This window comes from Crotalus tigris, unplaced genomic scaffold (genome assembly GCF_016545835.1).
Source record: "Crotalus tigris isolate CLP2741 ecotype Arizona unplaced genomic scaffold, ASM1654583v1 scf7180000018867.1602434, whole genome shotgun sequence".
Lineage (NCBI taxonomy): Eukaryota > Metazoa > Chordata > Lepidosauria > Squamata > Viperidae > Crotalus > Crotalus tigris.
Genome location: NW_024097246.1, coordinates 349,464 through 377,153, shown reverse-complemented (window position 1 = coordinate 377,153; position 27,690 = coordinate 349,464). Strand labels below are relative to the sequence as shown.

At 43.8% G+C, this 27,690-nt stretch overlaps 2 protein-coding genes across 5 annotated transcripts in view; both read left to right on the top strand.

Moving 5' to 3' along the window:
* The window catches only part of VARS1 (valyl-tRNA synthetase 1), a 55,660-nt gene extending 41,081 nt beyond the window's left edge, over nucleotides 1–14,579 (top strand). For both annotated transcript variants that reach the window (XM_039357138.1, XM_039357139.1), the window contains exons 26-31: nucleotides 1,454–1,609; nucleotides 4,728–4,937; nucleotides 7,064–7,175; nucleotides 9,033–9,208; nucleotides 11,645–11,794; nucleotides 14,352–14,579. In XM_039357138.1, the coding sequence (XP_039213072.1) occupies nucleotides 1,454–1,609; nucleotides 4,728–4,937; nucleotides 7,064–7,175; nucleotides 9,033–9,208; nucleotides 11,645–11,794; nucleotides 14,352–14,420 (873 nt within the window). In that variant the 3' untranslated portion in view covers nucleotides 14,421–14,579. The remainder of the gene's footprint in view (nucleotides 1–1,453; nucleotides 1,610–4,727; nucleotides 4,938–7,063; nucleotides 7,176–9,032; nucleotides 9,209–11,644; nucleotides 11,795–14,351) is intronic.
* An 11,424-nt stretch (nucleotides 14,580–26,003) lies between these two features.
* The window catches only part of VWA7 (von Willebrand factor A domain containing 7), a 54,216-nt gene continuing 52,529 nt past the window's right edge, over nucleotides 26,004–27,690 (top strand). For 2 of the 3 annotated variants that reach the window (XR_005558381.1, XR_005558380.1), the window contains exon 1: nucleotides 26,004–26,279. The gene's annotated coding sequence lies outside the window, so the exon portion shown is untranslated. The remainder of the gene's footprint in view (nucleotides 26,280–27,690) is intronic. The other variant, XM_039357109.1, reaches the window with a different exon arrangement.

Genomic DNA, 27,690 nt, shown 5'->3' with positions numbered 1-27,690 from the left:
CTGTCCTCACCAGCCCACTTCTTCTGCAGCGTCTCCCGGCCTGCATTTCGCAGTCAAAGGCCTTTCCGGAAGACCTCTGCAGCCGAGAACCAAGCTATGGATCCATAGCTCGGTTTTCGGCTGCAGAGGCCTTCCGAAAAGGCCTCTGAGCACGAAATGCAAGCCGGGAGACGCTGCAGAAGAAGTGGGCCGGCTGGGTGGCGCTGTCAGTGCCAGAGGTGAGTGGAAAAGATACCCCTGAAAATTAAGACCTGGTGCCTCTTTTGGAGGCAAAAAATAAATAAATAAAGAAGACCGGGTCTTATTTTCAGTGAAACATGGTATTTCAACTCAGTTGACGAGATTCTGATCTGTAGGCTTGAGAGATCTGTAGGCTTGAGTGATAAATAGACTTACAACTATTTGTTTAGCAACCATTCAAAGTTACAACAGCATTAAAAAAGAGAGACTTGTGATTGGTCTTCACGCTTAAAACCATTGCAGCATCCCTACAGTCAGTGACCCAAATTCGAGCACCTGGCAACCAACTTGTATTTATGATGTTTGCAGTGTCCCAAGGTCATGTGATCAGTATTTGCAACCTTCCCAGCCAGCTTCCAACATGGAGGAAGCTGGATTCGTTTAATCACCACGTGATTCACTTAATAACTGTAATGATTCACTTAACAGTTGTGGCAAATGTAAGATTGGGTGCGGCTCACTTAACAATCACCTTACTTAGCAACAGAAATTGTCCCAGTTGTAGACGTAACTCAAGGACTACTTATAGTTCTGAATTGCTGCTTAACTTACGCTCCTGATCCTTTATGCCTGACAAATTTTCCTTAGATATTCTTAATAGACCGACCATCCATAGTACAGAGCAGGTCCTTGGTGCTCTCTGAGCTTGCTTGTTTTCTTGCAGAAGTTTCATTACTCAAATTAGGTAACATCATCAGTGCTAGTCCTGATGGTGTTGCAGATGTTGAGACTAACACTGATGATGTTGCCTAGTTTGGGTAATGAAATGTCCGCAAGAAAACAAGAATGGAATGGAACGGAACAGAACAGAATAGAATAGAATAGAATAGAATAGAATAGAATAGAATAGAATAGAATAGAATAGAATAGAATAGAATAGAATAGAATAGAACGAGTTGGAAGGGACCTTGGAGGTCATCTAGTCCAACCCCCTGCTCAGGCAGGAAACCCTATACCATTTCAGACAAATGTTTGTCCAATCTCTTCTTAAAACCTACCCAGTGTTGGAGCATCCACAACTTTTGGAGGCAAGTTGTTCCACTGATTAAGCAAGCATAATTAATTAATTAAGCAAGCAAGCTCAGAGAGCACCAAGGATCCTGTATTTCAACCCTGGACTACAACTGTTCTCCTTTAATGGTACAGAGCGTTTATTATTCTGGATTTAGCAGAAGTTCTTCTTTACTATTTCTTTACTATTTGTTTGTTGCAGCTCAGTGGCTCCGAGAGCCTGGTGGACCTCTGGATCTTGAGTCGCCTCAGCCACGCCGTGGAGTTATGCGATGTGGGATTTCGGGCCTACGACTTCTCTGGCATCACCACCGCAGTGTACAATTTCTGGCTGTATGAGCTGTGTGATGTCTACCTGGTGAGTGAGACCTCTGAGCCACCAAACTCTCATTCCCCCTTCATCGCAGGAGGCGTAATATTTCCATTACATCCAGTTACAAATATTGCACTATTACACCCAAGGTGTAATGCCCAGATCAGCGATGGCAAACATTTTAGTGCTCCACATGTTAAAAATTCAGGAAAGGCCTAACTAGACTCAGCTGGTGTGTCACACCCCTCCCAAACAAAAGAGAAATAATTCTTTATATACTTATTCATTTATTTATACAGTCCAATCATGTCTATGTAAAGAATGGTCAGATAATTACAAAAATGAAGTATGAGTATAACAGAGTTATTTTCGGAGAGTCCAGAGGCTGCACACCCTATTCATATGCAGCTTTGTAGCCTCCGAAAATCATTTGCGAATGGGATATGCTTTTGAGAATAGTTGGGTGTTGGTGAACACTGGTGTATTACTCAAAACTTCATGGGTTATCTCCTTTGACACATGTATCATAGGTTTGTCATCACTGGCCTTGAGTAATTTCCCCAGTCTAATGTGACTGGATGGGATCAGCTGCACCTGAGGGCAGGATAAGAGGTAATGGGTGGAGGCTTCTTAAAGAGAGATCCACCCTAGAAGTAAGGAGAAGATTTCCCACAGTGAAAACAAACAGTGGAATAGCTTGTGGGGGTACCTTGCTCAATATTAGTAACTGTGAGAGGGAGCTCGGAGTTCTAGTGGGCAATCACTTAAATATGAGCCAGCCGTGTGCTGCAGCTGCCAAAAAAGCCAGCACAGTGCTAGACTGCATTAACAGAGGGATAGAATCAAGATCACGTGAAGTATTAATACCACTTTACAATGCCTTGGTAAGGCCACACTTGGAATACTAATATCTCAGGGGCTGCCACAAAGAAGAGGGAATCAAGCTATTTTCCAAAGCACCTGAAGGCAGGACGAGAAGCAACAGATGGAAACTAATTAAGGAGAGAAGCAACCTAGAACTAAGGAGAAACTTCCTGACAGTTAGAACAATTAACCAGTGGAACAACTTGCCTCCAGAAGCAGTAAATGCTCCAACACTGGAAGTTTCTAAGAAGAGACTGAACAGCCATTTGTCCAAAATGGTATAGGGTTTTCTGCCTGAGCAGGGGGTTGGACTAGATGACTTCCAAGGTCCCTTCCAACATCATCATCATCATCATCATTATTATAGTAATATGGTTGTTAAGTGAAACTGGCTTCCTCATTGACTTTGCTTGTCAGAAGGTCACAAAAAGTGATCGTGTGACTCTGCAACCATCATAAATATGAACCATAAATATGATCAAAGGTCATAACTTTGAAAAATAGTCATAAGTCACGTTTTTCAGTGCCATTGTAACTTTGAACGGTCACTAAACTAATTGCCGATGACTACCTGTACAAACTCATTCGAAACCACTCCACAGAGTAGTTCTGAGTCTGTAACGCTGTTCTTGAGTTCCTGGTGTTAAGGCAATGCAAAATCTAGAAAGCACTTAAATGCATCATGAAACAGATTTGAATTTGAATCTCTGCCTGGTTATCATAAGGGGGACACAAACATGTTGTGAAGGTGAGTTTAAAAAGCGGCAAAAAGCTTGGCTCACTTTGGCTTTCATTCATGTAAGATTTTAATTAAAAAAAAACACAAGTCTGCTAATAAATTAGTAGCCAGTGTTTCAAAAATGTAAATTGGAAAGGAGGGGAAAACTTTCTTTGAGATGGTATGGGAATATAGGCAGTGGTGGTATTCAGCCGGTTCGCATCACTTCGGCAGAACCGGTAGCTAATTTTTTGTTGCCCAGGCCCAGAATGGACTTCCAGAAGCGGCATCCACACAGAGAACCAGTTATTCCCATAATTGAATCCCACCATTGAATATAGGCTACTCCTCTCTGAATGGAATAGTAAAAGATACACAGCAGAATTGGATGGCTAATAAATTCAAATAAATACAAATAGTCCTCAACGTATAACCGTTTCCTTAGTGACTGTTCAAAGTTACAGTGATACTGAAAAGGTGACTTACAACCATTACTTGCATTTATGACCATCACAACATTTACAAATCCATGTGATCAACATTTGGGTGCTTGGTCACCAGCATTATATTTATGACAATTGCAGCATCCTGTCTGGCAAGCAAAATCAATCGGGGAAACTGGATTTGCTTAATGACTATGGGATTCACTTAACAACTGCAAACATTTGCTTAGCAACCGTGGCAATAAAGTTGGTAAAATCAAGAGTGACTCACTTCAGTATTGCTCACCCATTTCCCCCCAAACCGCATCCACCCTCTAAACTCTCACTTCCCTCTTCTTCCTCACTCTCCTCCTCTCCTCCTTCTATAAATTTACTTTATTTGTATAAATTTACTTTATTCTTTATCTGAAGTATTTTTTCTGAATGTAATGAAAAATTCAAAATAAAAAATCTTTTACAAGAAATAAGAGTGACTCACTTAACAACCAGCTTCCTTAGCATGTGGTCATAAGTCAAGGGCTATCTGAAAAGAGTAAAGGAGGGGAGAAGGAAGTAGGAAGGTTGGAGGAGAAGAGAAGTGGGGAGAAGTGGTGAAGGAAAGAGAAGAGGAGAGGAAGAAGAGGGAAGTAGGGAAGAGAAGAAAGGGAGAAAGAAGGTAGGGAAGAAGGAGTGAAAGGGGAAATGGGCGAGCAACACCAAAAGTCATGTGTATGTATTTATTTCATTTTATTAAAAGTATCTTATATATCAGTGGTTCTCAACCTGTGGGTCGGGACCCCATTTGGGGTCGAATGACCATTTCACAGGGGTCGCCAAACAAGGCTGTCCGCCATTTTTTCCCCCTTTTCTTTGGCCACGCCCCTGGCACCCGGTGATGTAATAAGTGGTTGGGGGTCACCACAACATGGGGAACTGTATTATGGGGTCGCGGCATTAGAAAGGTTGAGAACCACTGTTATATATGAATGTAAAAAGATTGTATGTTAACATCTGATAAATATCATGGTATACGTATGGGGGAGAGTTTGGAAAAATAAAAAATTATTAAAAAAATAATAATAATAAGTCAAGGGCTATCTGTACCTGCGTTTAAGGATCACCTTCTACATTTTTATTCTCTATTTCATTTTCCACTTAGGAGTGCCTAAAGCCTGTGTTTGCCGGATCAGACCAGGCTGCGATTCAGACGGCCCAGAACGTTCTTTACACCTGCTTGGATGCTGGCCTTCGTCTCCTCAGTCCTTTCATGCCTTTTGTCACCGAGGAACTCTTTCAGCGTCTGCCTCGACGGTCTCCTTCCTCTGACCCTCCCAGCATCTGTGTCACTCCTTACCCCACTACTGAGCAGGTAAGTGGGTAGCAGAATCTGAAACTTCAGTCTGGCAACATATACTGCCTTGGTAAGACCACACTTGGGCTACTGCATCCAGTTCGGGTCACTACGATACAAAAAAGATGTTGAGACTCTAGAACAGCGGTTCTCAACCTATGGGTCGCGACCCCATTTGGGGTCGATCGACCATTTTTCGGGGGTTGCCAAAGAAGGCGATCCGCCATTTTCTCCCCTCAGGGGGCGCCGCCGCGCATGCACGTCGCGCATGGGGCGGCCCCATCCCCATGCGTGCCGCGCCTGCGCGGCCCTGCCCCCATGCGCACCGCGCATGCGCAGAACGTTTGCGTGACGGGGGTCGCCGTCACACAAACATTGAGAACCACTGCTCTAGAAAGAGTACAGGGAAGAGCAACAAAGACGATTAGGGGACTGGAGACTAAAACATATAAGGAACGATTGCTGGAACTGGGTATGTCTAGTTCAGGGGTAAGCAACCTTGGCTGTTTTATGACTCGTGGACTTCAACTCCCAGAATTCCTGAGCCAGCCACGCTGAGGGGAAAGGGAGGGGTTTCCAAGCTGAGCCATGCTGGCTCAGGAATTCTGGGAGTTGAAGTCCACGAGTCATAAAAGAGCCAAGGTTGACTACCCCTGGTCTAATTTAATGAAGGACGAGGGGGGACATGATAGCAGTGTTCCAATATATCAGGGGCTGCCACAAAGAAGAGGGAGTCAAGCTATTCTCCAAAGCGCCTGAAGGCAGGACAAGAAGCAATGGATGGAAACTAACCAAAGAGAGAAGCAACCTAGAACTAAGGAGAAATTTCCTGACAGTTAGAACAATTAACCAGTAGAACAGCTTGCCTCCAGAAGTTGTGGGTGCTCCAATACTGAAAGTTTTCAAGAAGATCCTAAACAGCCATTTGTTCAGAATATTTTGGGATCTTCTGTTTGAGCAGGGGGGTGGACTAGAAGATCTCCAAGGTGCCTTCCAACTCTGTTATTCTGTATATAACATTGTTGGATGAGATCTATCTAGTACACCCTGGGGAGGAAGCCAAATGTTATTACAGAAGCTGCTTTTGAAATAAAGCCAGACATTTGTGTAACAAAAAAGGAGACAACAAATTGGTTTCCAACAAAATCATAATCCAAGGTATAATCATAGTGAAATAGAACATTAAGACTGCTAGCCTTGGCTCTTTATCAGTATAGTACTGAAACAGGAAAATTAGTACAGGGAATGCTCAACTTACAACCATAATTGGCTTACAGTCTGGTTGTAAGTTGAGGCACCATGTGACCCAAAGTAATTTTTTTACAGTGGTCTTTAAGCAAACGCTTAAAGCAGTGGTTCTCAGCCTGTGGGTCAGGACCCCATTTGGGGTCGAACGACCATTTCACGGGGGTCGCCAAACAATGCAGTCCGCCATTTTTTCCCCCTTTTCCTTAGCTGTGCTACTCCCTTTTATTCTATTGGCTTTTGAAAGCCAATAGAATAGACTCTCTTGAATAGAGTCTAATTCTATTGGCTTTCAAAAGCCAATAGGAATTGTCCAGGCTGTCTCTGCCCTGCTGAGCCCGCCAAAAGTCCCATTCTGCAAACAGTGCTGCACCAGTTGAGTAGTCCTCGACTTACGACCGGTTGAGTAGCCCTCGACTTATGACCAGTTGGGGGTTGCGGCATTAAAAAGGTTGAGAACCATTGGCTTAAAGCCTTTTTTTACAGTGGTCATTAAGTGTATGCTGCTATCATTAAGAAAACCCAACAGTCATTAAGTGAATCCATTCATCTGAATGACTGTTTGTGTTTTTACCAGAAACTGGCAAAAAATGCCGGGAACCAGCCAGAAACATTGGATATCATGATCATGAGACCCCCAGAATGCCACGATGGGTAGTAAAGCTGACCCACTCAACACATGCAGTATCATGACCACGGTGGGGCAGGACAACCTTTTACAATGGCCAGAGTGCTTTATAGGCTGTCATAACTTTCCAATGATCGTAAAATGACCAGTCGTAAATGGAGGACTAGCTATTTTGAAACTAAAGAAATTCTTCTCTTAGTCCATTTTCCTTTTGGTCTGATATTGAACTTAAAAATTAAATCGAGCAGCTCATACTTCCGCCTCCTTTCAGTTCCATTGGAGGAATGAAGAACTGGACCATACCTTTGACTTCATATTGAACATCATTAAGGCTGTGCGTTTTCTCCGGGCGGACTACAACCTTACCAAAACCAAAGCTGACTGTGAGTTTTTCACTGAAGGTTTTTTCACTAATGAATGAAAAGCTATGAATCCGGGTCTTGAGCTGGCTTGAAATTCCGGAATTTGCCGTCCTGCCAAATCTGGAGCAGCTTGGTTTGGAGAAAGTTGCCTGCCTGAACAATTAAAATACGTTAGCAAACCAGGCCAACTTTTGGTAGTCACTTGGCTTGAAGACTTATCGATGGAGGTGGAAGATCTTTTAATATCCCTGCAGCTATAAATCTTTTCCCCCATATTGGTCTTAGCTTGGCAGTGGGAGATAATGATGGGTTTTAGTGATTTCATAGACCTGAGATGGACCGGTAGTTTGCAACATCTGAGTTCAGTGTCCGGAGCCGCCAATATTTCTCTCCCTGCAAGAACGTGCTGCTCAGAATTGCTAGTTTTCCATGGCACGTTTTTGGGTGGTCTCCCCACCTCTGAAAAATAAGTGCTAAATTAATGTCAAACTTCTGCTAGCTTAATACCTTTTTGCGTAGAGACCTAGGAGCCTTTGTGTAGTTGCAGATGTCAGAAGACAAAGCAGTAGAGCAGCGGTTCTCAACCTGTGGGTCGTGACCCCATTTGGGGTCGAACGACCATTTCACGGGGGTCGCCAAACAACGCGATCCGCCATTTTTTCCTCAGCTGGCGGCACCGCGCATGCGCATCGCGTCGCCGCGCACGTGCGCTACGCATGGGGGCGCCGCCGCGCATGCGCGGCACATCCTTATGGCCGGGGTCACCGGTATAAAAAGGTTGAGAACCACTGCAGTAGAGAGAGGGATCCATTTCTTCCTATTTGCCCCTTTGACACTGTTCTGTTGAAGTATTCCATGAATTGTTGCATCTAACTAGAGAGAGACACCTGACATTTCTGATTTTGGGCCTTGCAATCCCCTCTTTTTTTTAGGGAATGGGTCAGTTCTCCATTAGGGAGATTAGCTATTTCATACCTGGGCTTTTTTTGAATGGCTGGGTGAAAGCCAGTGGCAGTTTCTTCCACCTTTCTTTCTTTGAGACAGCTTCTTCTCTTTCTCTCATCCTTCCTTTTTCCCTCTCTCCTTGTAGCCATTAAGGCAGAGTTCCCCAACCTTTCTGGCTTTGCGGACCGGTGGAGGGGGGTAGGGAGAGGATGGTCCCGCCCGCGTGGTCAGCAAGTCTGCGTGCACAGCTCTATTTGTGCAAGCAGCGTGCACCTGCGCCCGCTGCTTGTGCAAACGTAGTGTGCAGGTACGCAGTCGCCTGCTGCTTGCAGGAATTTCTGCGGCTGAGTTGCGAACACCTCATGGCCCACTACTGGGCTGCGCCACAGAGGTGGGGGACCCCTGCCTTAAGGCATCAAGCACTGATTCTGAAAATGTAACCTCCCATCCCAGACAGGCTTCTTGTCCTTGATCTTAGAGGTCATGACTAGATCAGGAAATTAACTCCCTAGGAAGGCTAAAATAACTTTTATTAAGATTGGCTATCAGAGTAAAATCTTGCAAATCTGAACCCCTTCCTCTTTATACTTCTGTGAATTAGGAAGGTGACTGAGCTGCTTCCAAATGTTATCTGTTAGTTCTGAACTTAAAAAAAAAAAAAATGTTTCAGCCGCTTTGTCTAGGCCAGGAGTGTCCAATTTTGGCAACATTTAGATTTGTGGACATGAACTCCCAGAATTCTGGCAGCTGCACTGACTGGGGAATTCTGGGAGTTGAAGTCCATAGGTCTTAATGTTGCCAAGGATGGGCACCCCTGATCTAGGCCATAGCTTCTGCGTATTTCTGTTGAGATCTTCCTTGCTCTCTACAATGAAGCTGACAAGCGCTCCCCTCAGCTTCCCTGATGTTCTTCTTCTGTTCATCTGTCCCTAGGTTACCTGCAGTGTTTGGATCTTCAGACAGCGGAGACCGTGACTCGTTGCTCTGAATATATCTGCATTCTTTCCTCCTCCAAGCAAGTTTTGGTACTAGAACCTGGGCAGATTCCTCCTTCTGGCTGTGCTGTAGCTATAGCTTCCGACAAATGCATTGTCCATCTTCTGCTGAAGGTACTAAAAAATAAGCAGGCCACAAAATGGTGACTGGCAATAAAGAACCAGTGGGACCCTTAGTTTGGGGGAGCAGATTTCTTTTTTATATATAGTACAGACAGGGAATTCTGAAGTGGGTGACTCACATTTGCTCTGAAAGCAAATCTAGAAGATTCTGATGGAGCTTCAGAGAGCTCCAGATCCCAGGTTCCGCTCTGCCCTACACCAGTGAGTCCACCCTCTTCACCGTTGCACCAAACATCAACATAATCGGGTCTCCCTCAGTAATCAGCCTTTCCTTTTTCCATTTTCTTCTTCTGGTGTCCCACATTATTTTATCTTCCTTAGCAGTTAGAACAACGAGACTCACAGTAAGTAAACCCAGGTCCAATTATTCACTTTTGTGAACTTGTGGAAGGACAAAGGAGCACTCTTGATTCTGCCAGCCTACAGAAGAACACTTTCCCACACCATCCAAAGGCTAGGAAGCTAATAGATTTTGTTCTGTAAGAGAACATCAGATCACCCTGTCCTAAAGATAGTCTTGCATACCATTACATATAGAATTCACTGATACCACTTTATTCCATCATCTGCAATGTAGTAGGTGACCAATCACAAAGTAGTTCTGAGGGTCATTAATCACTTTTAGGCACCCAAATGGTTGATTGACTAGTTTCATGGGGTAAAAAAAATCTGAGGGTCATATTTTGTGTACAGATAGTCCTTGATTTAGCACCACAATTGAGCCCAAATGTAGAGGTGAGAGACAGGCGAAAGTTGTGTGCGGAAAACTGCCCCCCCCACGCTTGTATCTTTGCTCTGCATCTATCTTCTCCCCCCCCCCCTCACATCACCATGGTGACATGAAAGTGCGCAGGTCTGTGTGACCTTGCCAGTTTGATAAGGCTGGCTGGTGAACAACAAGTTTCCCTGTTTATGGCCTCTAGCTTTTTACTCTTGAGGATTGGTAAAGGATTTTAGCCAATGAAATGCTATTGCCATGCTGTATCTTTTGCTATTTGTAAACTCTATATAAACAATAAAGGCTGCGTAGAAAGTGGCCATTTCTTTGCACCCTTCAATGACTAAGGACTGATTACTACACCCAAAATTTCTGTTGTTAAGCGAGACAATTGTTAATAGAGTTTTCTCCCATTTTACAAACTTACTTGGACCTTTCTTGCCACAGTTTTTAAGTGAATCACTATGTTGCTGGGTTAGTAACAGCCGTTAACTGATTCTGGCTTTCCCATTGACTTTGCTTGTGAGGTTAACAAAAGCTGGTCGCATGATACACACACCCCGGGACACTGTAACCATCATAAATAGGAGTCCATTGCCAAGCATCTGAATTTTCATCATGTGACCATGGGGATGCTGCAACGGTCACAAGTGTGCAAAATGGTCATAAGTCACTTTATTTAGCACCATTGTAACTTTGAACAGTCCCTAAATCAGCGGTTCTCAACCTATGGGTCGCGACCCCATTTGGGGTCGATCGACCATTTTTCTGGGGTCGCCAAAGGCGGCGTTCCGCCATTTTTCGCGGCGCCGTGCATGCGCGCCGCGCATGGGGGCGCCGCCGTGCACACGCGCCGCGCATGGGGGGTGCCGTGTGGGGGCGGCGCCGTGCATGCGCGCTGCACGTGGGGGGCCACCACACATGCGCGTCGCGCATGGGGGCGCCGTCACGCATGCGCATGAACGTTTGTGTGACGGGGGTCGCCGTCACACAAACGTTGAGAAGCACTGCCCTAAATGAACTGTTGTAAATCAAGGACTACCTGTACCTCACTGCTTCCAAGAGCAGGAAACAGTTTGCAATTTGGACTTAAAGCAAATTAACCTCCAGATTCTGTGTCATAAGTTCCCTGAGGGAGTGCTTACAAAATAAAAATATCTTGGTGTCACTACCTGTAATGGAGGCCTGCCTATATCTTCCAGTGTTGCTGTTGTTGTTCAGTTGCTAAGGGTGTCCGACTCTTCATGACCCCATGGACTATGGCGCTACAATCTTCCATCTAGCTAACCATCTCATCCTCCGCCATCCCTTTTTCCTTTTGCCTTCAGTCTTTCCCAACATCAGGGTGTTCTCCAACGAATCTTCTCTTCTCCATTGGTGGCCAGAGTATTTGAGCTTCAACTTCAGTTTTTGTCCTTCCAAAAACCAGTCAGGGTTGATTTTCTTTAGGATTGACTGATTTGATCTCCTTGTTGCTGAAGTTCAAATGCCAGAGATTTAGCAACATTCTGGGTTTTTCCATTTGGGCTGTTGTCTGTTTCTGTAGTATTCAGGAAGATAATGGTCATGATTCATCTCACATCTCAGGGAATTCATGTATACCCATATTAGATGACTTGTGGATCCAGTTGGTTACAGTGACTCTCAATTCATAGTGCTACCCATGAGGTAGCACGATAGCATTGCTGACTCTCTGAATTTCTTGGCAGGGTTTGATTGATGCGGAGAAGGAGATAGCCAAACTGACAGGGAAAAAGGCAGAGCTGCAGAAACAAATCCTATTATTACGCCAGCGTATGGTGAATCCAGAGTATGCTGTGAAAGTACCGGCCAAAGTCCAAGAATTGGATGCAGCCAAGGTAACTCATACAGGATTGGCATTTGGGGGCTTGCTCTGTTAGGGATGATGCCTGATCCATTGCATCACTTGTGGGTGCCAAGATACCAAATGTCCCAAAAGATTGGGGAGGAGGGGTTGTTTCTGTTTTCAGCTTCTGAAATCTCCATGATCATAAGACATTGAGGGATTTTAGCCCTTTGGGGACCCAGCATTCAGGACTGAAGGCCAGAAAAGTTGCTGGTTCCTTCAAAAGATCTTAAGTCCTGCAGGGGTGGATAATTTTGGTGGCCAATGATCACTTTTAACATTCTGGTTCTTGCTTTCCTTAGAATGTGGTGGGGAGGAGATTAGAAGTCTCTGGAGATTCTCAGTCATCCAGGTCAGTCCCAAAGGTGCTTTTTCAAAAGGGAGCTGGACTTTGTTTTTCCTTGAAGACATTTCACTTCTCATCCAAGAAGCTTCTTCAGAACTGTAGAACGGAAGATGCTTCTTGGATGAGAAATGAAACAAGTCCAGTTGCCTTTTGAAAAAGCTCCTTTGGGACAAAGAGTTTAGAAGGTTTTTGAGTTTTATTTGTCTTTTAACTTGAGACACTTACTTTCACTTTGTGCATGCTGTTCACCTAAAAAAGGCAGGAAACCACAATGTTGAAATGATAGATCCCAGAAAAGAGGCTTGAGGGCCATAAATTGCCCATCCTGCATAAATTGCCCATCCTAACAGCCACCCTCCAAGTGCTTGCACATACTCAAAAAGAGCAGGAGGATCATAAAACAACCAGTGGAGTCAAAGACAGTTTGCCTGATGCGGAACAACTTGGTGTGATAAGGATTAACACAATCAACGGGCCGATGATGCGCTCAAGGAGCTGGGCGCAGAGGCAGGAGGCTATATGAGCTGCCTTCTGAATCTCCTGCTATTCTAACTCTGATGACGCCGGCAGTTTTTTGGCCGGACAAAAGCTTAGTAACTCTTTTTAACCACAGGCTTGTTTATATTAAACAGGCTGCGTCAAATTGGAAGTCTCTTGGCGACGTTTCGACGAAGTCCCATTCATCATCTTCAGGCTGGTGTTTTCAGCTTCTTGCTCCTAGAAGCAAGAAGCTGAAAATACCAGCCTGAAGATGACGAACGGGACTTCGTCGAAACGTCATCAAGACACTTCCAATTTGACGCGGGAGAAAACCCGAATAACTAAAGACCTACATACAAACACCCACGAAAACCTCAGAAAAAAAATATGTATGTATGTATAATTTTATTCATTTATAACATTAAAATATGAAAATACAAAAGCAAATAGTAAGGGACAACAATAGGTAAGGGAAAAAGAAAAAAGTGTGGAGAAGAGGAGGGGAAGAAACAAAAGGTGTCGACTTCCGACTCCCTCTGTTGCAGTAAAATAAGAAATTAAGATTGAATCTCAACTTTTTACATTTCTATAGTAGTATGAACTAGCCATTTCTATATCAACAAATCAGTCTAATTAGTAAAACTCAAAATCATAGTATCATTTTTTTCCACCTCAAGCTCAAAGTCCAGAAGCGGTTTCCAAGTAGAAACAAAAGTACTTATATTCTTTTCTTTTATCAAAACAGTCATCTCTGTTTTGATAAAGCCATCTCTCCTAATTTGAAGCCTCCTTCCATTTTTGTGCATAGAGCAGTTTTGCTGTTGTCACCATATATAAAATCAGAGTTCCAATTTTTTTCCCCCAAGTCTTTTTCCATTTAGACCCAGAAGGAAAGTTTCTGGTTTAATCTTTATGTTCACTTTAAGAATTTTCTGCATTAATGTATGAATCCTACTCCAATATTTCTTTGCTTTATCACATATCCACCATAAATGATAAAAAGCCCCTTCACATTTACATTTCCAACATTCATTTGAAATACCTTTATACATTCTAGATAGCCTATTCTGCATAGTTCTTGAGGGTAATTACAAAAAGACCCTTCAGAACAAGAATATGAAGTGTGATGCAGATGCTTTATTATTATTATTATTAGTTCATCACACAGTCAGCCAGATGTTCAGACTAGATTTGTCATTTTTGTCCACCTATCAAACCCTTCCCAAAGACCTGGGATAGGCAGATGTTGGTATAACAAGAGGTATCGTCGCAAGATGTAAGCTGTTCTGAGTAAAGCTGCCTTTTTGCAATTGACTATTAAATTTCTTGGCCGCCTATATTGCCATGGGGCTACTCTAGGCAGCTCACAACCATAAAAAACGAAGGAACAAAAAAGGTTTAATCAAAATTAAAATAATAAAACGATGAAATAAGTAAGGAAAAAGGAACAAAGAAAATACATTGATATAATTAGTAAAAAAGATGGACGTATGGAGAGCAGAAGTGGGGGGGGGGGAGATGGTGTATGCTGTCAATCTAAAGCCACTTCTAGAGTTGAACTCCCCCATTGGGTCCCCAGGCCAATCTGCAGAGCTAGATCTTTAGGCTTTTAAGGAAGGATAGGAGGAGGTTAGGGGCAGATGTTACCATGGAGGGCAGGATGTCTCAAGGGGACATATTAACAACTTTATCAACACATCTGTCTTGGGCATTTTTTTTCCAGCTGAAACAAAGCGAGACAGAACTGCAGAAGGCGGACGAAGCTCTTCAGAATTTCAAGAAGATGATCTGAAACTGAAGGATCCATGAAGTCGCTCGGATGGGCTTGCTCTACCTTTGGGCATTGGGAAAGAAACCTTTCAAAGCAAAACCAGAGGACCCGTTTCTGTTCAGCTGTTCGTAGTTCATTATATTTTCTGTGAAGACATTAAAACTATTTTGCTCAGTTAGAGGACTGAATTGTCATTGGCATTTGACAGAGACAGAGCAAAGATTGTCCCTTAATCCTGCTCCTATGGTGCAGGCATAGAGCCATAGAACTGGGAAGTTGGAAAGGACTTTTAAGATCATCTAGGCTACCCGGGATGTGCATCCAGTTTAAGCTTGCCAAGGTTGAAGGTCATTTTCTCTGTCAGACCTGCAGTCTTAACTTCTCCCAATCTAGACTACTTAGATCAGGGGTGGCGAACCTATGGCACACATGCCAGAGGCTGCACTCAGAGCCCTCTCTGTGGGCACGCATGCCATGCCCCGGAGATGGCAACCGTCCTCTTCAACCAGCCGCCCGCTAAGGCGGCCGAGGTCCCACGTGGCCAGATGCATCCGAGCACCCATGCGCTCACTGGCCTCTGTGTGCGGGGGCCAGTGGTGTCAGGCAGCAGCCACCCCGGCCCCTGCCTCGCTTTGCCCTGCGACAATGGCACCCCTGCCCAGCCTCACCTTGCCTCGCCTCACCCCGCAGGACAAGCTTCCTGCCCACTGCCCCATCCACCAGGGACCCCCCCTGGATGTCCCCCAACCCTGCCCGGCCCCCACAGGCATCCCTCCCCAGGAGCAACATTGAGCTGGCCATGCTCACCCGTCTGCCATGACCACTGTAGCCACGCCCACCCGGTGGGCCACGCCCACCTGGCACTCAGCAATACATAAGTGGTTTTGGGTTGCAGTTTGGTCACTCGGTCTCTAAAAGGTTCACCATCATTGACTTAGATCAGCGGTTCTCAACCTATGGGTCGCGATCCCATTTGGGGTCAATCGACCATTTCATGGGGGTCGCCATGCAAGGCTATCTGCCATTTTTTTCCCCTTTTCTGGCGGGTGCCTTACCTCCCTTGGGCTGGGCCAGCTGGTGGCCCAGCCGGTGGTCGGCCTGCTCCGTCTCTGCCACTTGCCAGCTACAGCTCGGCCGGCACAGGGAGCGGCAGCACGCATGCGCGGCACTCCCAGGCAGGGAAAGTCCTCTACTTACGACCGGTTGGGTAATCCTCGACTTACAACCGGTTTAGTCCTCGACTTACGACCGGTTGGGGGTCGCGGCATTAAGAAGGTTGAGAACCACTGACTTAGATAGATCAGTGATGAGGAAAGGATGGAAAGTCTCAGTTGTCCTTTAGACTTCGCAGATGCCTTATGATTGATTGATTGATTACAGGTAGTCCTTGACTGACAACCATTCATTTAGTGACCTTTCAAAGTTACAGTAGCGATGAAAAAGATGACATTACGATGTTTGCAGAGTCCTGGGATCACGCAGTCGCCCCTTGTAACCTTCCCAGCTGGCTTCAGACAAAGAAAGTCGATGGGGAAAGACAGATTCACTTAACAGCCGCTTGCTTCACTTAACCTTTGCAGTGATTTGTTTAACAACTGTGGCAAAAAAGGTTGTAAAATGGGACAAAACTCAATTAACTGCCTCACTTAGCAACCGAAATATTGGGCTCCATTGTGGTCATAAGTCAAGGATTATCTCTATGTGCCGTCGGGTCATTTTTTTTTTTTTTTACTTCTAGCAACTGCAAAGATAGAATGTGTAAAAAATGTGGTTAATGAAGGCGAAAATTGGAAGATTTCAGAGCTATTTCGGTGCTTCCACTTCCTCATTGCAGTACCTTTGTGGTTCAGAGTTAGTGTTGAGCTAAGGTCACCAAAATGATTTAGAACAAGTGTGCATTGGACAACTGCTTGCCCTCCAGATCACACTCAACTTTAGCACCTGTCCTAATACTGTATGGCCAAACAGGCTTTAGGTTTACCACCAGGTAATTTTCTCTGTTTCTAAACCTCCTTCAAAACGACTTTATCTGGTTCCATGCCTTTCCTGCTTTAGCATAATTGTCAGAGTTGTCGGTTATTATCTAAAGCTGAAAGCAATTATTTCCAAGCACAGTTCTGATGGAGTTCTCTTTAGCAAGATTGCATGAATTGGGTATGTCTACTTTAATGAAAAGAAGGGCTAGGGGTGACATGATAGCAGTGTTCCACTATCTCAGGGGCTGCCACAAAAAAGATGGGATCAAACTATTCTCCAAAGCACCTGAAGGCAGGACAAGAAGCAATGGGTGGAAACTGATCAAGGAGAGAAGCAACCCAGAACTAAGGAGAAATTTCCTGGCAATTGAGCAGTAGAACAACTTGGCTCCAGAAGTTGTGGGTGCTCCATTACTGGAGTTCCGAAGGTGCTTTTCAAGGAGCAACTGGACTTTCTGGTTTTTCTCTGAAGACATTTTGCTTCTCATCCAAGAAGCTTCTTCAGCTTCTTGGATGAGAAGCAAAACATCTTCAAAGAAAAACCAGAAAGTCCAGTTGCCTCTTGAAAAAGCACTTTTGGGACCTGGATGACTGAAAATCTCCATAGACATCCATCGCTGGAGGCTTTTAAGACGAGATTGGACAGCTATTTATCTGAAATGGTATAAGGTCTCCTGCTTGAGCAGGGGGTTGGGCTAGAAGACCTCCAAGGTTCCTTCTAACTCTGTTATTCTGTTATTTATGAAGAAGAAAAGGTTGGAGGTACAAAAATTCCAGCCACCGAACTATTTCTTATTTAGGACCAATAGATGCCCTGATATTTGTAGCAGAGGTTTAGAATTTCATCTTAAAAGCTCTCCTATAATCCAGCTCTTTTCACTGTTAATGGAGGAGCTGGTAGCTGGTGGTTTACATTTAGTTATTATGAATGCTTTTATGCTGTTTCATTCAAACTCTAACCAGTCCTATTTATTTTATTATGAATGTTGAATTATATCACATAGTGTCTTGAAGTTCTATTAGTATGGAAACCAACCTTTACAATAATGGATCTGCTGATCCATTTGCAGCTGATTAATGAAGAGATTTCCAAGTCTTAGTGGTTTAATAATAGCAACAGCAGAGCAATTCTTATCAATCTTAAATCACACTGCTGAAATGCTTCAATGCAATCCAGCTCCTTGGTCTGGTATTTGGGACAAATCCCTGTGATCAGGACCCTTACCTTTGTGGGGTTTGACTTTGAGAAAGCAAATTATCCCAATATTATCTCATTATTATTATTAGTTCAGGTTTTGAATAAAGATAATTTTTAAATTGAGGGTTCCACTTCCAACTAAACCTCTCTAGGCATGTAGTAAACATGCTGAGTCTATTGTTATACCCAGTGAGTTTTTTTTTTTTTTGGTAAGAAAAAACGGAGAAGTAATTTATATATATTTTTTTCATTTTTACATTTGGGGTCACACTTTTACACTAAAAATTAAAGATTTTCAATTCACCAACGATTTTTTAAAATAAATTATTTACCTTTTGTATGTAGTCAATCACTGTACACACACCTACACACGTCAGTTGTGTAACGAAACATAACGGCCGCCGCCCACAGTAAGCACTCAGCGCGCGACCACATGACCAATCACAAGCCGAGCATTGCCACAAGCCGAGCAACACCATCACAACCAGCGCGGACTAAGTACGCATGCATCGGACTCGACACACAAGCAACCCACATACACCGTTTTAATGATTTTACCGCCGACCTGCTACAGTCAACAGGGCGATTCAAGTCCACATGGACCAAACATCAAATTTTCAAAAGTTACTTTTAAATCTTGGGAAATCCGTTGAAAAAAGGTGCCGGAACTCCGTTCCGGTGTGTTCTATGACAAAAAAAAAAAACACTGGTTATGCCAGTTTACATTCAGTGCTCTGGAACATGTAATAAGGGCAGCTAATTCATTTTGTTATAATAAAAGCAAACAAAAAGGGAAAGGAATACGTATGCATATAATAAAATAAGTTTTACTTTAGAGCAGGGGGTCTCCAGATTTGGCAACTTTAAGACTTGTGGACTTCAACTCCCAGAATTCCTCACCCAGCATGGCTGGCTATGCTATGCTATAATCTAGCTCAGTGTTTCTCAATCTTGACAATTTTAAGGCATGTGGACTTCAACTCCCAGAATTCCACAGCCAGCAATGCTGGCTGTGGAATTCTGGGAGTTGAAGTCCACATGCCTTAAAATTGTCAAGGTTGAGAAACACTGAATTCTAGCTTCTAGCAGAAGGAACTTTTCAAGCATGATTCTTGAAACCTGCTGCCAAGCTAGGTATTAAAAAAGCTTAATATTTCTACATTCATTCCCAAAGTAGCCAGAATTTCTGAGCTACATCATAATCCCACTAAACCAGGGATGGGGAACGATCGCCCTTTTATGACTAGTGGATTTCAGCTCCCAGAATTCCTGAGCCAGCCATGAAGTCCACAAGTCTTTCAGTCTACATTCTGGGAGTCGAAGTCCACAAGTCATAAAAGGGCCATCATTCCCCACCCCTGGTTTAGTGGGATTATGATGTAGCTGGCTCAGGAATTCTGGCTGGCTTAGGAATTCTGGGAGTTGAAGTCCACAAGTCATAAAGGGGCCATACCGTAGTTCCTCACCTCCGTACTAAATATTATTATTTCAGTAGCTGAGAAATGCTGGTGTTCAGAAACTGAGATTTTTATTTCCAGTCTAATCCACTCCCAAACCTATTTCCCTGGAGTGATCTTTTGTCATGACTCAGTTCTATCTCCTGAGCCAAGATTCCACTTAGTTTATTGTACTGTATTGTGGAAAGATCTTTTTCCCCGCTGGGCCAAATTTTCTCTCTTGTGGATTAGTCACACTGCAGAAGAACAAACAAAAGGCTGTCTGGACTAGGGCATATTTCTCTCTTTGCACTTTCCCAGACCAAAATGTTTTCGCTTTTCTTTAATGGCTCATCCATTCACTGGTGTGATCAAAACTCTTATCTTTTTTCCCCTAATGTTCATTGATTGCACAGTTGCTGATGGCATCTTGTTTGTTTTGACTGCATCCTGTGGATACCCGTGTAAGAAGGTCAGGAAAATTTGGTCTAGTGATTAAGATGCTGGCTTATGAACCAGGAGATCATGAGTTCTAGACCCATTTTAGGCATGAAAAACTGGCTGGGTGTCTGAGTCTGTCTCTCTCTGTCTCTCTCTCTCCCCCCAACCCACCTCGCAGGATTGTTGTGGGGAAAATAGGAAGAGAGAATATTAGGTATATTCATCATCGTTCTTATAAACCAGTGGTGGTGAACCTATGGCATGGGTGCCAGAGGCGGCACTCAGAGCCCTCTCTGTGGGCATGTGCGCCGTCACCCCAGTCCTAGGCCTTCAGCTGGGTGTTATAAAACCTTTTTGCTTTAGGCCTCCGCCGTGTGCAAAAAAAAAAAAAAAAAAAGGTTCAGTCAATTTCAACTTCTCACAGGGAAAAAAAAGATCTTGCAAAGTTGGAATTGATTGATTGAACTTTTTAGTCCCACCCAGTCTGCCGTTACCACAGCCACACCCATCCAATGGGCCACGTGCACCCAATTGGCCACACCCAGCCAATGGCCACACCCACCCGGCACTTGACGATGCATAAGTGGGTTTTGGGTTGCAGTTTTGGCACTCAGTCTCTAAAAGGTTCGCCATCACTGGTATAAACAATAATAAAGACAGGATAAAAAATAAATAACTAAAAAATACATCAATTCCCTCTTTCCGTTTTCCTCTCTTGGCTAAAAAGCATGAATCAGAAATGAATGTGGCCTTTTTTTAATAATACTTTATTAATTTTCCAGTTTTACATTTGAATATTTAAAAAGCAACGTGATGACTGGGTTACAATAGTTCAATAACAAAATCTTAGTGCAAATCTCAGATTACAACTCAAATATTTCTTCTCTTTTTCCCTTAACATTTACTGTCTCATATTCAGGTTAGTACATTTCTAATTATATCAATTCAATAGGAACATCATTATTACATTTATCAATAAATTTTTAGTTTGTACATATCTTAAATACATTCAATCTTCATAAACATCCATATCCTGTTATTGACTTTTACTCAGTTTTTAATTTCTTATCAATATTCCAATTTAACCTTTGATATTTATAATTTTCAGACTTTGGGTAACCAAAATTTCCCTTATCTCACTTCATAACAAACTATAATATCCAAAATACATATTTTATTTATTTGAGTATAATCTTATTCTGTTTCCTAAGAGTCATCTATTTCCCATCATATTAAATCTACTTAATAACATAATATCCCCTTTAATAAATCAAAGCTATTATATATATTGCCAGGATTAATCAATAAATCAAACATATTCATTAACTTTCTTTTCCTTTTTAAGTCTAATTTTTAAATATTAAACTGATAAAATCCTCATTTTCAACTAGTTTCCAAATATAAAATTCCAAATATATGTAAAAGTAATGTTCTACATTTAGGCAAGAAAAACCAAATGTACAGGTATAGTATAGGGGTACCTTGCTCAATAGTAGTAACTGTGAGAGGGATCTCGGAGTCCTAGTGGACAATCATTTAAATATGAGCCAGCAGTGTGCTGCAGCTGCCAAAAAAGCCAACACAGTGCTAGGCTGTATTAACAGAAGGATAGAATCAAGATCATGTGAAGTATTAATACTACTTTACAATGCCTTGTAAGGCCACACTTGGAATACTGCATCCAGTTTCGGTCACCGCGATGTAAAAAAGATGTTGAGACTAGAAGGAGTACAGAGAAGAGCAACAAAGATGATTAGGGGACTGGAGCCTAAAACATATAAGGAATGGTTGCTGGAATTGGGTATGTCTAGTTTAACGAAGAGAAGGACGAGGGGGGACATGATCGCAGTGTTCCAATATCTCAGGGGCTGCCACAAAGAAGAGGGAGTCAAGCTATTCTCCAAAGCACCTGAAGGCAGGACAAGAAGCAACGGGTGGAAACTAACCAAAGAGAGAAGCAACCTAGAACTTAAGGAGAAACTTCCTGACAGTTAGAACAATTAACCAGTGGAACAACCTGCCTCCAGAAGTGGTGAATGCACCAACACTGGAAGTTTTTAAGAGACTGGACAGCCATTTGTCAGAAATGGTATAGGTAGGGGTTTCCTGCCTGAACAGGGGGTTGGACTAGATGACCTCCAAGGTCTCTCCCATCATCATCATCATCATCATCATAAACCTAATAACCAAAATTCCCCTTACCTCAACATCTCCCTTTAATCCTCTAATTGGCAATATAAAATCTCCTCTAATGAGTCAAAATCCCAGTTTTTCAATCTTATTCTAGTTTTCTTCTTTTGCCAACTAGGCTTCCATATCAGTGCTTTTAAATCAGGGGTAGTCAACCTTGGCTCTTTTATGACTCGTGGACTTCAATTCCCAGAATTCTTGAGCCAGCCATGCTGAGGGGAAAGGGAGAGGTTTCCATGCTGGCTCAGGAATTCTGGGAGTTGAAGTCCACGAGTCATAAAAGAGCCAAGGTTGCCTACCCCTGCTTTAAATCATCAAATAGATCTCCCTCTATTCTTACATATGTTATTTGAATTAAGGGAGACCATTTGATTACCAATTTTCTGGAAGGACTAGCCCATTTGTATCCATTAAGTTTTCTCCCTGTTATTCCAATTCCCCATGTTTGCTCTAATATATTTATCTTCAATTCAATCTGTTCTATTTCTCTCTCAATTTTCTTCTGAGTTATATAGAAAGTCATTTCCATTTTCAATATTGTCACTTCCTTTTCCAAATTTTCCATCAGGTGCATTTGGTGAATTGGGTCCTCTCTCTTCATATTGGGTTGTCCCGCTTCTTCTGTTATCTTCTGCATTGTTGGTCCTTTGGTTGTAGTCAAAATGTGGCTTTCTGCATCTAAGGAAAATCGGATGTGGAAGACGGAGTTGCCGTCAAAGCAACAGCCGCGTCATCGGCCAACCTGAAGCCTGAAATGAATGTGCCCTTTGATAGGGCTTATCAAAGTTGTGATAAGGCACACCTGTGTGAATCAGGAAGTCTGGAGGCAGATAAGAAGTTAAAAGAATTGTCTATGGGTCACTCTCTGTGTAAGACATCAGTATAATTTACAGTTCCGTGATTAAATCCAGCCACCTGTGAACTCACCTACTTGTGTCTTTTTTAAAAAATAAAGATTTTATTGATTTTCTTTTACATACATATGTTAATTTTTCAACCAACGAGCTGTCTGGGATTAGCTATGCTAATACATATTCGATTCCTAATCCTCTAACCAATAATAAAATAAGTCCCAAGTTTGGTAGTAATCTGTGTCTTCTTTATCTTTCAATCTCATGGTTAATCTGTCCATCTCTGTGCATTCCAATATTTTTCTGATTATTTCTTCCTCTGATGGTAGTCCTTCATTCTTCCAATATTGTGCAAAGATTATTCTCGTGATGTGTAAAATCAAATATAGACTTTGCTTATTAATCTTTTCAGGCATTATACCTAGTTAAGAAAAGTTCAGGTTTAAAATCAACATGTTCACCTAATATTTTTTCTAACCACGCATGTATCTTTTTCCAATAAGCCTTTGCTTTGCCACATGTCCACCCAATGTGATAGTCGTGCCTGAGTTGTGCTTACATTTCCAGCATCTATCTGACATGTTTTAAACATTTTTGCTAATCTTGCTGGTGGCAAGTGCCATCTATAAAACATTTTATATAAGTTTTCTTTATATGAAGTTGACATTGTTAATATGTAATTGCTCTCCCATAGCTTTTGCCACTTTTCTAGTTCTATATTGTAGCCAAAGTTTTTCGCCCATCTTATCATTGTTTCTTTAACTTGTTCATTTTCCATTTCCAAAATTAACAAAAAAAATATACATTTTCTTAAGTAATTTCTCATCTGAGGTTAACAAAATCTTATCAAATACAGTTTGATCTTTATAGAATCCATACATTTTCACATCTTTTTCATATCTATTTTGCATCTGTAAATGTGCCCACCACGATAGGTTGATCTCAATTTTCCAGTTCTTGCTTAGATTTTAAATTCCCATCAATATTTAGAATATCTCTATGTGCCCATATTTTTTCAAAATCTATCAAGTTCAGCTGTACAAATGCCTCCATCGTTGATAGCCACCCTGGAATTTTTAAGTATATTTTAGCTTTAATTTTCCCCCATACTATTAACAAGGCATTTCTTATATACCCGTATTTTCTGGCGTATAAGACGACTTTCTAAAGCGTGGAAATCGGCACCAAAGTTGGGGGTCATCTTATACGCCGAGTCGTCTTATACGCCAGAAATTACGGTAGTTTCCAGCGTATAAGTCGACTTTCTAGGCATGGAAATCGGTTCTGAAGTTGAGGGTCGTCTTATATGCCGAGTCACCTTATACGCCGGAAAATACGGTAGTAGTTTTGGAAATACTTATGAGCTCTGTTTATTCCATACCATAGAAAAGCATGCCATCCCAATTGTAAATCATGCCCCTCTAAATATAACAATCTTTTATTTCTAAGCATTATGCATTCTTTCACCCAACTGAGTCCTCTGTCTTCATATCGGGTTGTCCCGCTTCTTCTGTTATCTTCTGCATTGTTGGTCATTTGGTTGTAGTCAAAATGTGGCTTTGTGCATCTAAGGAAAATCGGACGTGGAAGACGGAGTCGCCTTCAAAGCAGCAGCCGCGTTGTCGGCAAACCTGAAGTCTGAAATGAATGTGCCTTTTGATAGGGCTTATCAAAGTTGTGATAAGGCCAGTGCTTTTTTTGTTAAAAAAAAAAAAAAGGTGCCAGAACTCACACACGTTATACAACCCTCCTTGCCTACCCTACAAGGTTCCATCCAAAAAAGGTGCCAGAACTCTGTTCTGGGTGTTCTATGACAAAAAAAGCCCTGGATAAGGCACACCTGTGTGAATCAGGAAGGTTTGGAGGCAGATAAGAAGCTAAAAAGCTCTATAAAGAAGTGTCTGTGGGTGTCTATAAAGCTCTATAAAGAAGTGTCTGTCTCTATTAGACATCAGTATAATTTACAGTTCCGTGATTAAATCCAGCCATCTGTGAACTCACCGACTTATGTCTTGTTGGAGCCAGGGGTATGGTAAGGACTTTTGACATTATGTGGCTGTGAGAGGGTGCCTGTTTTCTTCTCCCCTCCCACAAACTTTAGGAAGTTGGGGGGAGGGAGAGGATCTTTGGATTAATTGGAAAAACCCTAAAGAGGTGCCTTGTTGCGAAGGGGTGGGAGGAAAAGAGTCGGTGGGTTAAGCACCTCAAGGCCACGGGGGAGCGGCAGCAGGTGCATTCAAGGTGGATAGAGAAACTCCATAGGACTCCTGTAGGTATTGGTCCCTGAGTGACTTTCCTCCCAAGCCATTACAACTGGGAGAAGGCTGGGAGAGGGAGGGGGAGAGAGAGTGAGGCAAGAAGAGAGGGGCAGGGGGGAGCAGGGGGAGACAAGGAGAGGGGAAGCAGAAAGGGGAAGAGAGAAAGAGGGAGGCAGGGAGAAAGGGAGAGAAAGAGCCAGGGAGAGAGGGAGAAGATAAGGGAGGGAGGTAGGGAGAGGAGAGAGGGAGAGAGAGAGAAAGGGGGGAAGAGGAGGGGGGGAGGCCGGGAGGGAAGCAGGGAGAGGAGAGAGGGGGAGGCAAGGAGAGGAGGAGGGGGAGAGAGAGGGTGGAAGAGGAGAAAGGAGGGAGAGGAGAAGGGAAGGGAAGCAGGGAGAGGAGAGAGGGAGGGAGGCAAGGAGAGGAGGAGGGGGAGAGAGAGGGTGGAAGAGGAGAAAGGAGGGAGAGGAGAAGGGAAGGGAAGCAGGGAGAGGAGAGAGGGAGGGAGGCAAGGAGAGGAGGAGGGGGAGAGAGAGGGTGGAAGAGGAGAAAGGAGGGAGAGGAGAAGGGAAGGGAAGCAGGGAGAGGAGAGAGGGAGGGAGGCAAGGAGAGGAGGAGGGGGAGAGAGAGGGTGGAAGAGGAGAAAGGAGGGAGAGGAGAAGGGAAGGGAAGCAGGGAGAGGAGAGAGGGAGGGAGGCAAGGAGAGGAGGAGGGGGAGAGAGAGGGTGGAAGAGGAGAAAGGAGGGAGAGGAGAAGGGAAGGGAAGCAGGGAGAGGAGAGAGGGAGGGAGGCAAGGAGAGGAGGAGGGGGAGAGAGAGGGTGGAAGAGGAGAAAGGAGGGAGAGGAGAAGGGAAGGGAAGCAGGGAGAGGAGAGAGGGAGGGAGGCAAGGAGAGGAGGAGGGGGAGAGAGAGGGTGGAAGAGGAGAAAGGAGGGAGAGGAGAAGGGAAGGGAAGCAGGGAGAGGAGAGAGGGAGGGAGGCAAGGAGAGGAGGAGGGGGAGAGAGAGAGTGGAAGAGGAGAAAGGAGGGAGAGGAGAAGGGAAGGGAAGCAGGGAGAGGAGAGAGGGAGGGAGGCAGGGAGAGGAGGAGGGGGAGAGAGAGGGTGGAAGAGGAGGAAGGAGGGAGAGGGAGAGGAGAAGGGAGGAAAGCAGGGAGAGGAGAGAGGGAGAGGAGGAGGGATGGAGGCAGGGAGAGGAGGAGGGGAGAGAGAGAGAGAGAGGAAGGGGGGGAGGGAGGCAGGGAGAGGAGAAAAGGAGAGGGAGGGAGCCAGTGCGCCTGGATCCTGCAGAGTCCTCTTCGCCCTCCGCTCACGTGTGCTGTAATTGTAGTCCTTGCCAGTAGCGACCGCCCTGGTTGGCGAGCTCCTGGCGCTGTTCACCCGTTATCTCTGCAGCTGGCCCGGGAGATCGTAGTCTCCGGCCGAGGGGCGTCGCCGCCCGCAAACGCAGCAGCAGCAGCAGGAGAAGCTGTGAAAGCAGAGGCGGCCGGCGCGCTCGGCAGCTCAAGGTGACTTCTGCCGCACCCGAGCTGGCTGGTGCGTCTGGCTCAGAACTTGGCGGCGGGGGCTTTGGGGAAAGGTCGTTTGGGACCGCGGATCGGGGGCGGGAGGGCTTCGGTTCGGAAAGATGCACCTGCTTAGTAAAATAGCCTTCCCGGATTGCCGGCTGGAGATAATGGGAGCTGCGATCCGGCGCGCCTCAGGGTGACAGAACGGTGGCCTGGTGCGAACGAGCAAGCTTTTAAACGCAACACTTGCATCCGACTTTTTGGTCCGCAAGGGAGACCTTTGAGAATAGACCAGGGGTCCCCAACCTTGGCAACTTTAAGACCATGCTGGCTGGGGAATTCTGGGAGTTGAAGTCCACAGGTCTTAAAATTGCCAAGGTTGGAGACCCCTGGAACAGACTATTCTCTCTATCGTATAAAGGGTAGTTCATACGCTTCTGTCGTCGTTTGTTCAGAAACACCAGAAAAGCAGCCGGGGTGTCATTTTCCTTTTAAGATTGGTTATTTATTTATTAAAGTTATATGCCGCCCACCTTGCTATTTTCAAATCAGTACTTTAAGCTATGCGCTAGTCATTTATTTTTTTTATTCCTGGAAAGCTTTTACAGTAGTCAAAACGTTTATTATGCATATAAGAATTTTTGCTGTGCAGTAACTGGGCTGCTGTTCCATAGAGTATGATTGGGTACATTTTCTACTCCGAATCCTTTGCTTTCCAACTTTTTGCATGTCTAATTAGCAAGGGAAGATGGAAGAGCTGCATACATTTTTTTTGTTGTTCAGTTGTGGTAGGAGCTGCATCTCCGGAAAGGGGCAAAACTTGGTTGTTGTGGTGAATTGATGGCATCCATTCTGGTTTTCAATTGAGTCTTGTAGACGTGAGAGGTTTGCATCTGGAGAAAAAGGCACTCTGCACATAGTCAGAGGCACTAGTTTCTCGCATCAACCTAGGGCCTAGGCTAAACATTGCAGTTGAAAGCAAGCAAACAAAAAAAGGTTGATTAATCCTGGCTCAGGTAAGCAAAATGCGGTGCTTTAAAGGCTGTTCCTCTGTAGCATGCCAAAATTTGTGTAGAGTTGTATGATACGGTGTTTGTGTAATCAAAAGCCACCATTTTAGAAATCAAATTGCAGACATAAGGGGCTTAACTGGAATGATTCTCCCACCCCTGCTATCTGTACTCTTGTTTTTAAAGAAGTGATTCATGTATGGAACTGGGAGCATTATTTAGTTTGGTCTTGAGGGCATTTTTGTACTTGTAGGGTGAGGTGTAAGCTTGTAACTCACAACAAGTACCGGCAAATATAGATCTATTTCAGTTAATATGTTATGATGATTAAATGCCATAGAGGTAATGCCAAATATAGATTTTAAATGTTTATCAGCAAACCTTAATCTATAATGTCAACAAGAAGAAAGAATCAGAAAGGGATAATGC